Source organism: Gobius niger, assembly GCF_951799975.1.
Source record: "Gobius niger genome assembly, chromosome: 23".
NCBI classification, from domain to species: Eukaryota; Metazoa; Chordata; class Actinopteri; order Gobiiformes; family Gobiidae; genus Gobius; species Gobius niger.
In genome coordinates, this window is record NC_136874.1 from 16,779,695 (window position 1) to 16,796,720 (window position 17,026).

Here is a 17,026-nt window from a genome sequence, read left to right on the forward strand (position 1 = left end):
CAATTATGCTGAGTGGACGATGAGGACGACGCTGGTGTGAGTGAATATCAATGACACCGGCTTTTACTTTCTGTCAGCGCGCGAAGGCTTGAAGATGAAGTCTTTCAGGAGAATCGCTCCGGCTTGTGCTCTTTTTGCTTGTTGAAAAACGTGCTTTTGGGAGTGGGAATAAAACGATACTTTTACTCTTTAAAGTGCATTGGACGGGTTTGAATGGATAAACCATCAAGTCTCCGAGGGGCACCACATTGAGGCCAGTGATCACATGACACTATACAGTATTTGTGCCGCTGTTTTATTAACGCAGCTGACAAAATATCACAACAATGAGAAAGAAGAGCTGTAGAAATGTGCTCATTCAATGTGACACACGTAGGAATCTCTGTGGCGCAAGGAGACGTTCATGCACAAAGGGTTAATTCACTGTAAACTTTAAAGCTAGAGCACCAGAAGGTCTCGTTCCATCAGATTCCCATTTGTCATTCGTATAATGTGGTTGGAACAGTTCAAAAATGTCTCTTCCTGCCCATGTCCAATAAGGATTGTGTTGTAGTTAGAATATAATGTGTCACAATAACTGTTGTCAGACATTTGAAGACAATTAGCGAAAATGCGGTCCTTACAAATACTGTTGACACAGCTTTACTTGCTTTAGAAAATTAAACTGATTGTTCTGTAGACGATGTGGAGAGAACGAGTGAGCCACACTTCCATAATGCATGCAGCTAACGTTTGCATCCCCTCTTGTTTCGATTCAAATTACAGCCGTTGGACCACTTTGTTCCTCTTCATGTCTCTGGATCTTCATCTGAATCATCTGTAATTCAGCAGTTGTTGAGCTGTATAAATAAATGCACTAGTGACGTATATTTTCACTGATGAGTGTGGTGAAGACCTTTACTGATTCCCTCCTACTCCTCGCAGACGTGTAAGAGTTGTTTATTCCTGTCGGGAAAGTAAAGAGTATATAAGATTGCCTTTGTTAACTCTATATACTGCCACCAACCTCTATAGGCGGAGAGAAAAGCACGCATTGTGAAAGTGACAGACAAGCTCGTCACAAACACTCGGCGCTCCTAATGGGAAAAAGCTATCATCGAAATCTCCGCTTCCCCGCTCCTCTGAAGTCGAAACAGGGGGGGGGGGGGACACATAAATTGTTCCTTCAGCCGCTACAATGGAGTCCGTCTTTTGTATAGAATAATATTTGCATGTCAGCATCACACTGGCTCCTTCAGACAGAGCCGGTAAATGACGTGCACAATGGGAGTGGGATAAACGTGGGCTGAATCGAGTCCCGTGGCTAAAGGAGCTTACGCCGGCGTTTTAGATGTCACTCTCGGCTATTACCACTCGGCAAACACTGGGAAGCCTTTGTGCGAGCGCAACGCTAACCGCCGGCCTGTCTTTGTCTCCTCCACAGCGGCCCTGCAGGTGTCCATATCCTTAAACAAAGTGGAGCTGAGCGTGGGCGAGTCCAAGTTCTTCATCTGCACAGGTAAGTCTCCAGCTCAACACAAGGAATGCCCTGTTCTCATTTGGTTCGGCCGTTTGTAGAAGGCCTGACACAATTAAGTCCACATAATAGAATGATTTTCATAGGTAAACAACTCATCATTCATCATCTTCAATCTTACATTTCCTATCACACATTCCAACTGTCCATGTGAATCAATAATACGCACATTTTAGTGCTTGTACAGCTCTGTCAGACGCCAACGTGAGCCAGGGCGGAGCTTTAGGAGCACATTATGCTGATTTAGACTCTCACTGTGACACGAGCAATCAATAAACAGGTCCATATGTTTAGCAGGTCAATATGTTTGGCAATCCCAGCTTTCTTTTTCAGTCTGACAAACTATTTCACCCTCATCCCCGCATGTTTTTCTTTTCGCTCTTGTTATTTCCACCCAATTCCTCATTTCCAAAATACGTGTTCAGTCACTTTGCACAGCTAGCCACGAACATTAAGGACAGCTGGTCAGTCAAATATCATCGCAAATGAGCCAGAACTGTAGAAATATATGCATAACAAAGGAATCACAGTCTAAAATTTATCATGTTGGGTCATGCTGAAAGGCCATACCATCTTTGTAGTACCGTCAGAACCTTGTCGTATGCAGCTAGTGCTAATGCGGCTAGATCTAATGAGGCTAGTGCTAGCTCTTCAAGTGCTAACACTTCTAGTGCTAGCATGGCTTGTGCTAACACGCCTAGTGCTTACGTGGCTAGTCTTAACGTGGCTAGAGCTAACACTTCTAGTGCGAACACGGCTAGTGCTAATGGATTGTGCATCCACAGTAGCTTTTAAATCCTCTCACTGAGGAGGCTCTGCTAAAGCATTATTATTGTTTGCTCCATGTTGATTTTAGAGTGGAGTCCGGCTCTGGTAGAATCAGTCCAACAGCTGTAATCGCGGGGCTCACATGGCTACTCAACATGCATAAACAAAAGGTTCAGCCCTCCAGCTTACAGCTATTTGACTTTATATAGGGACTAGCTCCAAAAACTCACATTGCTAGCATGACCGAGCTTCAGTTAGCCCACACTGCATGCTATGGGGAAAGCCACCGTCACTTAGTCCATTCTTTATTTACAGTCTTTGGCGCTCACTCTGAACCTTGGGGTTCCAAACACATGTTGGATATCACTGCAGCTGCTCCACTGCTGAACACAGCATAAGGTTTCTCTCAAAGCCCTTCACATGGAGCCCCCACTCACCCCTTTACCCTCTGCGCTCACAAAGGCATATACATATTGAACTAAGATGAGAAGAGTCTGAACGAGGCGACCATATGCTCCGTGACCCGGTGTCCTTTTTAAAGAGCCCAGCATGCTCCTGTTTGTGCTCATGCGGATGCCGTCAGCAGGCCCTTTGCAGGTGGCAGTGCCAGGGTCACAGCGGGCGGTGAAAGGCTCTGGCAGGCACTGACCGCCACCCCCCGCTATCCCCTCTGCTGTCCTGCCAGCCCACGCAGCACGACGCCGCCACCACCACCAGGGGGAGCACAGAGGAGGGTCAAACATATGTGGAGGGAGAGGGCTCTGAGGGAGAGAAGTGTTGGCATGTGCTGCCTTTGCAATGCCATGTTTTAGGAGGATTTGTCCACGAGCGAGCCGGAGATAAACCCAGGAAATCACGACAACATGGCGGCGCTCCCTCGTCTGTCCCACACTTATGCACTCACTAATACTGACATGTTTGGTATCCACGTGTGGCACGAGAGGCGGCTGAGATGACGCTGTAATCCAAACATGTTTATTTCCTTTCTAGAAGACAGCCGTGGTCATAGCTGCAACTAATGAATGTACAAGCGTGTGCACTTGTTTACACTCTTGCAACAATATCTCCATTTCAGTAGCTGCTACAGACTCTGATCTGATCTGACATATTTACACGGGTTTAAATGTTCCAGAATCTGTTGCAAATTTCAAGACTTATTTCGAGATATCCAAAATCTTTATAACTAATATATCAACAATATAAAACCTTACATTTCAACATGGCTCCTTCCACTATAGCACATGTTTCAAGGTCAAGGCATGTGGCCCGCGAGATGATTTAATGTATAAGACAAAAGACTCCAATGGGATGACTGATCAAAGAGCTCACTGATTCTAAAAATAGCCCACAACAATCATTTCTCAAAGAACTACAAGATAAAATCAAAGTCTCTGCCTCAACCAGACGAAAAATGTGTACTCAGATCAATCCAGACCTGTCCCCGAGTCCTGTCCTGTCCTTGAAGTTAAACAACCTGATCAACGAGCAAGACAGGATAGCCTTCACTCAAATAAGGCTCCCACTACCTAAAACATGAAGCAGGGAGATGGTCAAGGAAACCTCCGGACCTGGACATCCAGAGTGAGATCCATGTAATCTCTAATTGCCCTCTCACAAAACAGTTGTGTGACCAACTGAAAATTCAGCTCCCCAGCTGACCTGTTCTGTACCTCTGAAGAAAACTTGCACAGTGTTACTTTGCACTGCAGACACATTTTAAGACTGTTTTGCTCATCTGGACCAATACCTTTCTGGAGCATCTACAGTTATTATAAGGACTTTGCCTGTCTGTTGTTTTAATATTTTGTATATGTTAGCTTGATTTTACGTCAATCAACTAACTAACTATTCCTGAATTCCTGAGCGTGTAAAAAAAAAAAAAAGGTATATTTCTAGTTAGTTATGGATTTTTAAAGGCACACTGCGTAACATTTTGGACTATACTGTTGCCATCAGTACAAAACATGCCCCTATTGACCAGCTCAGCACAGAAAATGCTATTACTGCAGTGGGTAATCGAAAAACCTGTTAAAATCCCAGATTCTGCTGACTTTAGTCAACATCACCATGGAGACGAGCTGGAGACGCACCCACTCCCGTTAAAGTTACCATCTTAGGAGAGCTGAGGCACTCACAAGCAAAAGTACACAGTGTTTGTTCATTTATAAAGTATTTTTCATGAAAATGAAAATATCTGTCTTGTATTTCAATTGTATTTATTGGGTAACATTTCTACGCAGTGTGGCTTTACAGAAATAACCAGTTTGCTCTCTCCAGCCACTAGGGGGCAGATTAAATTTAAAAAAGGAAAGAATTCCACACGTGTCCAGCAGAGGGCACTGACATAGTAAGAGATCAGGATATACACAGCATATTATAGCCACGTGGTAAATGGTCAGTCTGCCCCAGGGCCGCTGTGGCTATAATAGTAACTGACTGCCATCGAATGTGGAGGGAATGAATAAAGACTTCATGTAGCACTCTGAGAAACATGTGACACAGGCTGATGAAGCACAGTAAGTGTAAGCCGCCCGCAAAGTCACATTTCTTTAGTTTCAGAAAAGCTTCAAACCTACAAATCTGTATTGTACTTTCTAACAACCAAACGATGCATCGAGCTGAAAATAAAAATGTCACAGCCATCGCATGGATATGGATCAGCAGCAGTCACGGGCGTCGGTGAACCCTCGCGTTGAACTGTGAGTGTGGGGAAAGCGTCTGGGAAGAAATCAATCCTCTTGCTCAATACGAGATGTTCTTGCAGCAGACGTTTGCGCAGAACAATTGGCAGCGCGGCGGAATGATAGAAGGCCTCATTTTGTCCCGAGCAGAAACACTTTTCATTTTAGATTGGCTCAACAAACATTTGGGATAAAGGGGAAGGATTAGCCTGAGATGTAACAGTCAACAAGGAGTCTGGAAGGGGCTTTTCTTCATGTGGAATATTACGCCGAACACATCGAGTCCTTGCACCAAACATCGGCATTTCCCTGTTATATTCTGATTGGATTTGGAAGCATGTCGCTCTCCTTTGCAAAACTGAGTCCCGATTCTCCGTGTTGCAGCAGATGCGCGGCAGTTGTGTTTGGACTAAAGACACATTTGGCACGCTCGCACATTTGCTGGCGCATCTTGTCCGCGTTGATAAGTCCAGATGAAGTTTACTGTTTAACTGCGCTGTTTGTGTCGCGGGAGTCTGGATTGTCTGTCTGTTCTCATTTAGACACTCTCAGCCATATGTCCTTTTTGCGTTTAATCAACAAACAACATATTGGGAGTCATCGTTTTATGTAGAAATATAACAATCAGCAGGTTTGCATGCGGGCTCTATAGAAAATTAATTGTCACCTGAAGAGTGCCAGTGTGGTGTGAGGACCGCCCGGTGCGCGCTGGCCCTTTAAGCGAACCAGAACAAGGTTTGTGTTTGCCTCCCTGTAGATTACCATGGCACACCTCCAGATGCAGCGCTGGCAGCTCCGACAGGCCGGCCCGGCTTTATGTTCCATGTGCCTTTCTTCAGATAGCTCTAACAAGGCTGCGGGGGTCAGCGTCTGGGCAGGGGAGACTAAAGCCGGTCTCTGCGGGCTTCCAAAGTCAAAATATAACAGTGCCGCGATATCAAGGAGTCCTACACCAATCGGGCACACGATTATGACGGCAAAATGCACATTAAAAATTAAATCAAGGCCCTAAATGTAATTAAAAATGGTAAATGGTCTCAACTTATATAGCGCTTTTCCACCTACATAAGGCACTCAAAGCGCTTTAGAGTAAGGAACCAGTCACCCATTCACACTCTCATTCATACACCAGTGCACGCACACACTGGAGGCGAGGAGGGTGAAGTGTAAGTTCATCGAAAAGAACAAAAATGATGGTCTATAAGCGATAATGTAACCCTCCAGCGTGATATAACCCAGTACTACTCCTTCCAGGTTCCCCCAATGGCATCACAGGACAGGTCAAATGCAGAGGACAAATATCCCTATGGAGACAATAAAGTGTACCTTAACCTTCACCTTAAAAAACAATCCTTTCAGCAATAACGCCTTGTAACGTCTTTCATACTTGCGCCACCGGAACCCATATGAAGCTGATCTGTAGCTACAGCTGATGTGAATATGACACTAAAACTATAGTGAATGAATTCTGCGTTCTTCAGGGGCCTCTGCAGAACATAATCAGCTGCAGTTTGGGCGGATATTGACCACATTTTTTTGGCCATTTCGTCCAACTCTCTTTCCTCTGTTCAAATGTTTGTAAATCTTAAAGGTGCATTATGCAACTTTTCTGTGAAAGAAATACTTATATTTTACCTTAACTTTCCATCAGAGGTCTCTAAGACGCTCCAGGATCAATTATTTGGAAGTTTGTTGCTGCTGATGGACCCTCTACCTATACCTACAAAACAATTGATCCCGGAGTGTTGTAGAGACCACCATGATGGGAAGAAAAGACCACTGACCACTCATACAGCCGCTGGGTCACTACCAGGTCAAATACACACAAATGTGTGCCCAGTCACAGGAACCAGGGACACAAGTCGGTTCTGGGGCGTCTCCAAGCTTTCCAACAATGTGCACCACATGGAAATCTGATAATATTTGGAGAAATGAGAGCAATTTGAAGTTAAAGACCCAGAGTGTTTCTAACCACAGAAATCGGCCTCTAAACTTTTGGGCTGTTCTCACCTCTCTCTGCTGCTCAGAGTGACAATAGGGCTCATTTACATCTCATTTAGGTAAGCCATACCCACTCCCCCCGTAAAGCTGTGAAGCACAGGGAGGAGAAAAGGCAAAAAGCAAGACAAATGTGCCATCAAAGAAAAAAAAAACTGTATATAAAGAAATATCTTTTGCATAAATCCACTTCCCTTAGAGCCTACCTCTACAGCAACTAGCAACACAATGACAACTAGCAACATTATCCCAACACACACTCATTTGACCAGGGGGAAAGAAGAACGTACACAGCAAACAGACACGAAGGCACAGCGGCCAACAAACTTTCACTCACCCGTCTGAAGTAACCTTCACGTGCCTTCTGCTCAGCAAACTCGTTCACTATTGTGATCAAATCCATTCAATGTTCTTTTCAATGTAGAGTTATTCAAACCCGCGCTACATCCTTCTGTCTTTAAACACGCTCTCAAGGCGAGTTGGCTCAGCCCACTTGTGTCCCTGGTTCTCGCGATGGGGCATATATCTCCTTTTTTTTTTGCATAAAATGTTAAGAAATTAAATCAGAGCAGATGTGTTTTCTCTGTTTATGGCTTTAATATATAGTTTGGGCATTAAAACGGCATTAAAAAGCCTTAAATGTGACATGCTTCTGCCTGTTTAGACCCTTTCATTGTTCATGCTTGTACTTCAGGGGCCAATCCAAATGAAACAAACCTGTCACTCAGCAAACGTCGTCTATTTTAGACACAATGACCTTGTTTTCTCAAATTGGTGTCTTAAAAGGGTTTGCAATCACACAGGCATGGTTTTCAGCTGAATGATGACAAGAAAAACCTTTGCAAACTGTCTATTTGGAGATTTCTTTCCAAATCTGTAATACTCCCAAGGAGCTTTTTAAGAATTGTGAAAGTGATCCAAGAAAAGGAAACTAATCAGAACGGGAGTCGTAATGTTTTGGCTGACCGCTGAATATATAGCACAAGCTTTAGAAAGGCTCGTCCGCCCTTCATAGCCCGCTCCCTCCTGACCAGAATCAATTATCGCTGAGGGACTGGGGTTCGGGGCCGGCGAGAATTAGTCGCACTTCCAGCAGGCCTTATCAACCTGCGCACACTACAATATGACTTCTATGGAACAAGTGCGCGCAAAGGTCGGCGCTAAATGTTAAACTTTTACATGACCGTCTGAATATATTAGACAAAAGGCCCAATAATGCACATTTAGACCAATTACAGCCTCTCGCTCTAAAGCCAATTCCGACGCATCTGTCAAAATGTGCCTTCAACTTGATTCATCTGCGTATTTCATAATTATTTTTTCTTTAATTGAATCCCCGGCGCATGGTAATTTACTATATTTTGACAAGAGTGAAAAATAACCCGCAGCTAAGTGACATATTGCGGCTCATAAACCAGAAAAGGAAGTCAAGTCAGGTCAGGCTGCGAATTAGGATGACACGAGACGTAAATTAGGGCTGTTCTGTGTAAATAAAGGATTCTAAAATGGAGCTGAGAATGATGAACTGCTTCTGGAGCTGTTGCCAGGCAGTGTATCTTTACATATATTAATAACATACGTTTACATGTGACGTCTAATCCGACTAGTCTAAAGATTCGACCCGTTTTTCCAGTAAAACCAGTCTTGTCCCAGTCACATGACACTGATCTGGTTCACCTTTGGCTGCTATGTTGTTTTTAGCAAAGAGCTAGCCTTGTTAGCTCCGTTTAGCCCAAGGTGCTTTCAGACCAAACTACTACGTCCTATGTAAGGATTAAACAACGAGGAGCCGTGCATTAGACGGTTATAATGCACGACGCGGAGTCAAGAACACCACGAGCGCGCAGCGGAGTGGTGTTACTCCGCGAAGTGCATTATAAACGTCTAATGCACGGTTCCTCGTTGTTTAATCCGCTTATGCCATGGTCCCACAAACATAACATTTATAATAAATATTTGTTTCATTTACTAAAGTCACTAAATATGCCAGACCACCGGGACTATTTTATGTGGGTTATTAGCCGGTCACTGAAGGCTCGTCTCAGAGCGAGTCATTCTCCGCAGCTATTACGAGGATCTCAGTCAGGCTCAACGACACAACATCAGCACAGAATCACAACACAACAGGACTAACCTGGCACTTTTCCCTGGAAGTAAACACCGATATGCGGCACTCGTGGGCAGGAGTTATTTCACTTTTACGCTGTTTAACCTGAAGCTAGCTAGCTAGCTCAACCAGCTCAACTGTTTATGGAAACAGCTGCGGTGGAGTCCGCTTACACCTGGGCCCCCCCAACTGAAACTTTTATGTTTGACTTTACTAATCCAGACAAATATGTTTAAATGCAGGATCATTTTATGTACGCCTGAAAATCATGAATAGTGCCTTAACCGTTTTCAATAGAAATGTAAAGCTCATATTTTATTAACAGTAGCTAACCTAGCTGCTCACTCTCCTCTACTTCACATTTATCAAACATTTTGTTTCGGCCAAAAATGTTGAAATTAAACAAAATCCATCTCATACATTCCTCAGTCACTAATTACGTGTTTATCTGATTCAGCTGTGTCATGCGTTGCTATGGCGATGCCCACAGCAGAGTGATATCCCAGTGATTTAACTACCAGACTACGTGTGCGGTTATACGAAAATAATGCACGCTTGTTAGCCCCCACCAGCCAATCAGAATCGAGTATTCACCCAGACCATGGTATAAGGATCTTTAACTAAACACCCACAGTTTGTGCCGGGGTTTCTCATGGTTCTAGCCGGGCCATGGGGCTTCTGAACCACTCTTTGTCTGACCCGTCACCTAGGACCTGTTTGCCCTGGGAGACCCTACCAGAGGGCTCCAGGAGAGCTCCAGGATCATTCAGGTGCTCAAACCCCTCCACCACGTCCAGGAGGGGACACTCAGCATTCAAAAAGTATAAACTGTTTGACAATTTCTCGTCTCAGTGCAGGTCATTTGCGTGGTTTCATTTCCTTTGTTCACCGTGACGCTTGTCTTCAGGTTCCTGCACCGTCGGCCATGTCATTCTCAAAGGTTGTAATTTAGCACTTGATCTGCGGTGACTTTTGAATAGTCAACTTGTCACATTAAAACTTTTATTCCCGTGTTGGCTGCCAGGCGGCTCAAGTCAGACTCTTTACCAGCAAAGAAAAAAGACATTCGGATCGTTTTGCCGTTTGAATCATTACTAATGGCAACTTAAGCAGATCTTACGACAGCTGTGACAGAGATTTGCATTTGGTATTCATAAACTCACAGAGACACTTTAGAGGGAGGCTGACGAGGGCAACATGCTGTGTGCTCCAATCATCTGTGACGATTAGGCTTTTGAAGAATCGCCTGTTAGCTTCCGTGTCAGCTAGCATGTGTAGCCTCCAAATGATGTGCGTGTATTATGCTAGGGCCTAAACGGTAGCTAACGGTGAACAACATTAACTTAGTGATGTGATGGCTGCTGTAGAGGTAAGATTAAGTTTGTAAAGAGATCTAGAGATTGTGTCGTCAAAAACGCTATGATCCCTGAGATGGAGTCTCTAATAAGCTAATAACAAAATGGAAGGGCTCTATGCACAGTGCCCCCACGTGATTTTTCGGATAAAAGATAAGATCAGCACTGTCCTTCCTCTCCCCGATCTTTTACATTCACCATTAGCAGGGTCCCACACAAACCTGGTAAATGGTCTCAAATTATATAGTGCCTTTCCACCTACATTAGGCACTAGGGTGAAGTGTCATGCCCGAGAAGAACCCCCAACCTTCTGATTATGAGACGCCACTGTCACATCATGTTGGGTGTGTGTGACGGAGCCGCCGTCAGCTAACGCGGGGAGGCCACGACGCTAGCACACCTGTATACACGCACACACACGCACACTCACCCAGACCAACTTTCCCTTACCGTGTAGACGGTTTACCGCTGTCCTCTGGGTATTTCTCAGCCACCACAGCCGCCATGGGTGCACACTTGGCTGCTGCTCAATCCTTTTCCCATCCATAGGTTATTCCAAGTTACAAACATTTCTCCAGTATACAGCACAATCCTGCCCCGGAGAAACTGCCTGTGGTCGTTAAGGGCGGAGCTTTTATCTTGGAGCTAAAGGCTAGTGTTAGAGAATGATAGTACAAGCCTTCTAAGCCTACTACAGGGTTCGTTCATTGGAGAATAAGATGGATTAAATTTGTCTGCTACGCTCCTCCCAGAAGATGGTCAAAGACTGTTGTGGAGCGGAGGGAGCTGCGCAGGAGGAGGAGGAAGGAGGAAGTGGAGGCGCTGACCAGTGCAGGACACCACGCTCTGAAACAGGGACTAACCCAGGAGGCACTGTTTCAGAGGAGACTGAAGGCAGTAACATCTGAATGCAATTTCATTGACAAATAAAGCACTTACTTAGTTATTTAATATAACGTAAACAACTCAGTGAAATGTAAACTACCTACAGGCTGAGGCTCCTTCAAAACCGTGTGCTAGTTCGAATTTTTAGTTTGTGTTAAGACAAAAACACCCACAGTTATGAACACGGAGGTTTCCTCCAGTGAAGTGGTTCCATCTCACGTAATGTTTTTAAAGGAACAGGCCACCGTTTATCCATACTGAGATATGTTCTTACCTGAGCTTAGACGAGTTCATACGTACCTGTCTGGTCTTTGAGCCCATGGAGGAGCTTTGTCGCTTCTAACTTCACACCATTTGGAGCTATGGGAATATACTGGGAGAGGCCAAATGCAAACAACATCGTTGGTTGTTTTGCGCGACTGAGGGCACACACAAACACCAGACAGGTACGCATCAACTCGTCTAAGCTCAGGTAAGAACATATCTCAGTCTGTAAAAACGGTGGCCTGTTCCTTTAACCTGCTCCAGACACATCGGAACCTTTAATGGCTGATATTGAGCTATCTCTTCATTTGTGTGGGACTCTGCTAATCGTGAAAGTAAAAGATAGAGGAGAGGAAGGACAGCACTGCTTTTATTGTCCGGTCGGAAATCCCATGTTTGCAAAGTATTAAACACAGTATTTGGAGACTGATTTGTTTGTTATTTTCAGCAGTAGGCTGTAGACTCTTTTCTCCACTATTATTCTATTTTTGCTAACATTAGTCGATGGACAATGTTTGCTAGCACCCACAAACATGGCGGATATTCATGGTAACATTCCATACCGGACTCTGGATGCACAAGTTGAATGAGTCATTCCAAGGCTCTCTCTTGTAGCTTTGGCTAATGTAAATGTACAGACATGGCTAACTGCTCTTCACAAACATGGCGGATTGTGCCCATAATGTAAAATGTATAAGACCCGATCTCAACCTCAAAACCAAACATTTCAAACAAGATTGAAGACTTGGTAAATGGGCTCTGTTTCCTGCTGCCAACACCTGTGAAATAGCTCATTTCTGGTTAGCATGCTTGTCGCGTCAGCTAGCATGTTTAGCTATCTCCTCTATCAAACCGGCAAGATGAAATGCCTGCTGTGGTGCTCGTATTTGCATTCCTCATCAGTCTCGTCGCTGTTCAGCTAATTAGCGGCTGTGAAGGATGCCAGGGATATGATGGTGGTGACGGTTCTTAGAAATGATCGCGTTGTTAGCGGGTGTTCTTTTGTGTTTCGCCTTCAGTCATCCATCAGTTCTTTGTTGGAATCCTGACGTGATGAAATTGTTATTGTAAGCTAACAACGCTGAGAGCATTGTCGGCGCGCTCACCGAAGGAACCATGACATTCCTCTGCCCCGTAAAGCGATCGCTCAAGGACACCTCGCTGATGAGCGTTTAACAGCACTGCCTTCCAAAGTTATCTACGGCCCATTCTCTAAACTGGACCAACTTAACTTTTATCTTACGGTAATTGACTTGAAGGACTTGACCTGTTGAGAGGGGGGACGCCGCACGGTGGGCCGTTCAAGGTCTGGGTGATTGAAAGAGCTGGTAATGGGCTTCCACACTGACACTTTTATTAAGAGAATTTACACCGACTGCTGAGAGGGGGCACTTGTGTCACCTGGTAGCGGATTCGTTTGAAAGACAATGAAGTCCAAAGGAATAGAGTGTACCTCGGAATATATATAACTCAACAAAGGGAGTTTTACAGACAAATGATGATGAACCCTAACCGTGTGATGCTTCAATTAGTCCCACTTTGTAACTGCGCCATCTTGTAAATGACAGTAGGATTTACAAACAACATATGTCCCCAGCGCTTTATAGACTTATTAACTATGTAAATCCCAGCTTACTACATTGTCATCATTATTTCGATCCATCTGGCTACAAACGCTGACGCAAAACAAAAGCAATATCACACACACCCTTGTAAAGATTATATTGAGACATATCAGGACAGTGGTAAAGTGGATTAATAGGCGAGGCGCTGGGATCCAATCAGTTCTTTACAAGGAATGCTGCTGGCTGGATTGCTTTTCTATCCACACAGCGTGAGCATCTTTCGATTCCCGGAGGTGAGATACCGGATTTAAAGGGACTATACGGAGCTTAAAAAGGTTAAAATGAGGTGTTTTCCTCAACTGCATGTTCCAGCCGTGTCCTAATGTGTAGAATGAGCCCCGAACTATTTCTCTCAAAAAGTTGTTAATTATTCACCTCAATTTGGGTCCAAAGTGCCGTCATGGATGAGCTTGATATAGAACCTGCAGTTACGCGCAAGACCTGAGGTGGCAGTAGTGAGTATAAAAATGACCAACTTGCATCGAGTCCCATTAAGTCACTCATAGGAAATGCAATGTTTCTTGAGGAATATGGTGGAGTCTAAAGGGCCTATCTCACCTGCCTGGAGACTAGTTGGGGACTAGTTGGGGACTAGTTGGGGACTAGTTGGAGACTAGTTGGCCCTTTGCCCTCAGTGCGAGTTAGGGAGATGTTTCGGAGAACGCCTCTGCAACTCTCTCAGTGAGATGGGCCCTTAAAAAGGTTGTATGTTGAGTTTATTGATGAAGTTTCAAAGGCCAGACAGTGGAGTCTGCTGGAACGCTCGCAGGCGTGTGAGTCGTAGCATCGATCCCATACAGTGGGTGTGTGTAAAGCTTTGTGAACTGTTTAAAGGTAATTGATGCAATTGTCTGGCACTTGTGATATATTACACAAAATAGATTTTTTTCCTGAGGGAATTTTTTTTAATGTTGTTTAGACATCAGAAACATGCCCAGTGGAGATGAAGCCTCAGATGATAACAACATGTTATTGACAACTTCTGATCTAACAGTATGTTTCTTAAGTCATCCTGTGAGACAGACCTGAACCTTAAGTCTCTCAGAAGAACAGTGGTGTATGATTCTTAAAAATGTGAATTTACTGGACTCCCTGAAGACTGCACAGAGTGCTTGTTGGAAATGTCAGAAGGCACACTGGTGCATGTGCTTTGGGAGTATCCAAAGATCCAGGAGGATTGGCTATCGGTCCACAAAGTCATAAAGAAAATGATCGTTCAGAAAATACCCTTCTGTAGCAGGTTGTATATTCTTGGGGACCATTCCCTCCCTCTCACAGTGGACTCAGACAACTATCATGATGGGGAGGAAGTTACTACTGTAGTTATATGGCCTCTTTATTTGCTTACTTACTGATTAATACATTTTCTTTTTTTCTTTTCTCCGTTCATGTATATAGAATATATTTGTAAATTGGGATTTTCACGCTTTTGTCTGTAGTTTTGTAGTTTTTTTGTTTTGTTTTTTCCACTTGGAATTGTCATGCACTGTATATATATGTGGAACTATTGTGTTTTTTTGTTTAGGGATAATTAATAAAGCTGTTTTTAAGCTCCTCTTAAGTAAGTAAGTAAGTAAGTAAAGAAGGAAGGAAGGAAGGAAGGAAGGAAGGAAGGAAGGAAGGAAGGAAGGAAGGAAGGAAGGAAGGAAGGAAGGAAGGAAGGAAGTGCTTTATATGTCATTGTACAAGTGTTGAAACAGCAAAATGATTAATGGGAAACTGGACAGCCGCCATCCAACTATTTAATGAAAGCTCTTATTGAAGTTTGTAGAACATAAAGCAGCTTGTCCAATGAGTCCAAAGGTGAAACGTCTCCTTACATAACGTGCCTGTTGTGTGTTGTGTGTTGCAGCTATCGGAGAGCCGGTGAGACTAGAATGGTTCAACCCTCAGGGCGAGCGGATCGTGCCCTCCAAGAGGATGGCCCTGCACGCAGAGTCCTCCAGGTCACGGCTCATCATTTACAACGCCATCATCGAGGACGCCGGGATATACCGCTGTCAGGCCACGGACGCCGGCGGGCACACGGAGGAGGCGTCGGTCGTGCTGGAGATATACCGTAAGACTCGTTCCAGCCTCGGCGCTCTCTGCGGGTTTGATTGGCGAGGCCCCGGTTGCGTCAGTCGTGCAAATACCGAGGTCGTACGAGTTTAGTTTTGTTCTTTTGAAGCTTCCCTTTGGAATGTCCTTGTGAGTGGTGATGCAAGAGGCGGCCGGTGTGGCTCCATGTCTCCGCAATCAGGTGCAGACGAGGATGATTGTTTCCTGTTACTCGTCGGTGCCCCACTTTCACGGCTTTAGCTACTTTTTCATTCACTTTGAGCCTCAGCTTTTTTTTCATAGCAGCATATGGTTGTTTGGCACCAAAACAGTGTTGGAATTCATTTAGGTTCAGGTTTGATTACATGGTCTTCTGCTACTTATTTCTGTTTTTCTTTTGCATACAACAATAACAAAGGCTTACACTTGTTTTGCCTCATATGATTAGTATTTGAAGTGCTTTTCCACCAAGTATTTCCCCCCAAAGCTCCGTCAAACCCATATTTGCACTCCGTTTTCCCCCGTATTGTGAAAGGGCACATATTGGCTCTACAAATGATTGCAAATCCTTGACATAATCTTGGCGGGGAATTGCACTGTCCCTCTCGTATTTGGCCTGAAATCCTTTTTATATTCTGATCCCGAGCTCAGACCCACGCCGCTGTAGGTGATCCCTCCACGCGCGTGTAGTTGTCGTCGTCATCGTCGTAGCGGTGTGTGTTACTTGCAGTACTTGTGATTAAAGTATAATGGCAGCCGCGATGCCGTGGGACCGGGATCCTGTCAGCCGTAATGAGGTACATGGCATTGAAGCTAACCCGCTCCGCTGACCCAACCGCTGTTTCCTGGACACGAGCTAATGCAGGCGGCGGCTACACGCACTGACCCCGGGGCGACCGCGGGGGAACTGCCGAGGTGTCCTCAAGCAAGACATTTAGTATAACCTCAACATTTTCTGCAGCAGACACAAGGGCTGAGGTTAAGGTTTGAGCCTACGGATCTGCTTTAGGGCTTTTTCACCAAGATGCTGGTTTTAGGGCTGGTTTTAGGGCTGGTTCAGAGCTGGTTCAGGGCTGGTTCAGAGCTGGTTTTAGGGCTGGTTTTAGGGCTGGTTCAGGGCTGGTTTTAGGGCTGGTTCAGAGCTGGTTTTAGGGCTGGTTTTAGGGCTGGTTCAGGGCTGGTTTTAGGGCTGGTTTTAGGGCTGGTTCAGAGCTGGTTTTAGGGCTGGTTTTAGGGCTGGTTCAGGGCTGGTTCAGAGCTGGTTCAGGGCTGGTTCAGGGCTGGTTCAGAGCTGGTTTTAGGGCTGGTTTTAGGGCTGGTTCAGGGCTGGTTCAGAGCTGGTTTTAGGGCTGGTTTTAGGGCTGGTTCAGGGCTGGTTCAGGGCTGGTTTTAGGGCTGGTTTTAGGGCTGGTTCAGGGCTGGTTCAGAGCTGGTTCAGGGCTGGTTCAGGGCTGGTTCAGGGCTGGTTCAGAGCTGGTTCAGAGCTGGTTCAGGGCTGGTTCAGGGCTGGTTCAGGGCTGGTTCAGAGCTGGTTCAGGGCTGGTTCAGGGCTGGTTCAGAGCTGGTTCAGGGCTGGTTCAGGACTGGTTCAGAGCTGGTTCAGGGCTGGTTCAGAGCTGGTTCAGAGCTGGTTCAGAGCCGGTTCAGAGCCGGTTCAGGGCTGGTTCAGGGCTGGTTCAGGACTGGTTCAGGGCTGGTTCAGAGCTGGTTCAGGGCTGGTTCAGAGCTGGTTCAGGGCTGGTTCAGGGCTGGTTCAGGGCTGGTTCAGGGCTGGTTCAGGGCTGGTT

General features: G+C 45.2%; 1 protein-coding gene across 4 annotated transcripts in view; it reads left to right on the top strand.

The window, feature by feature from the left end:
- The window catches only part of LOC306981751 (neural cell adhesion molecule 2-like), a 453,723-nt gene that overhangs the window by 288,909 nt on the left and 147,788 nt on the right, over window positions 1-17,026 (top strand). For all 4 annotated transcript variants that reach the window (XM_079581397.1, XM_079581398.1, XM_079581395.1 and 1 more), the window contains exons 2-3: window positions 1,424-1,498; window positions 15,052-15,258. In XM_079581397.1, the coding sequence (XP_079437523.1) occupies window positions 1,424-1,498; window positions 15,052-15,258 (282 nt within the window). The remainder of the gene's footprint in view (window positions 1-1,423; window positions 1,499-15,051; window positions 15,259-17,026) is intronic.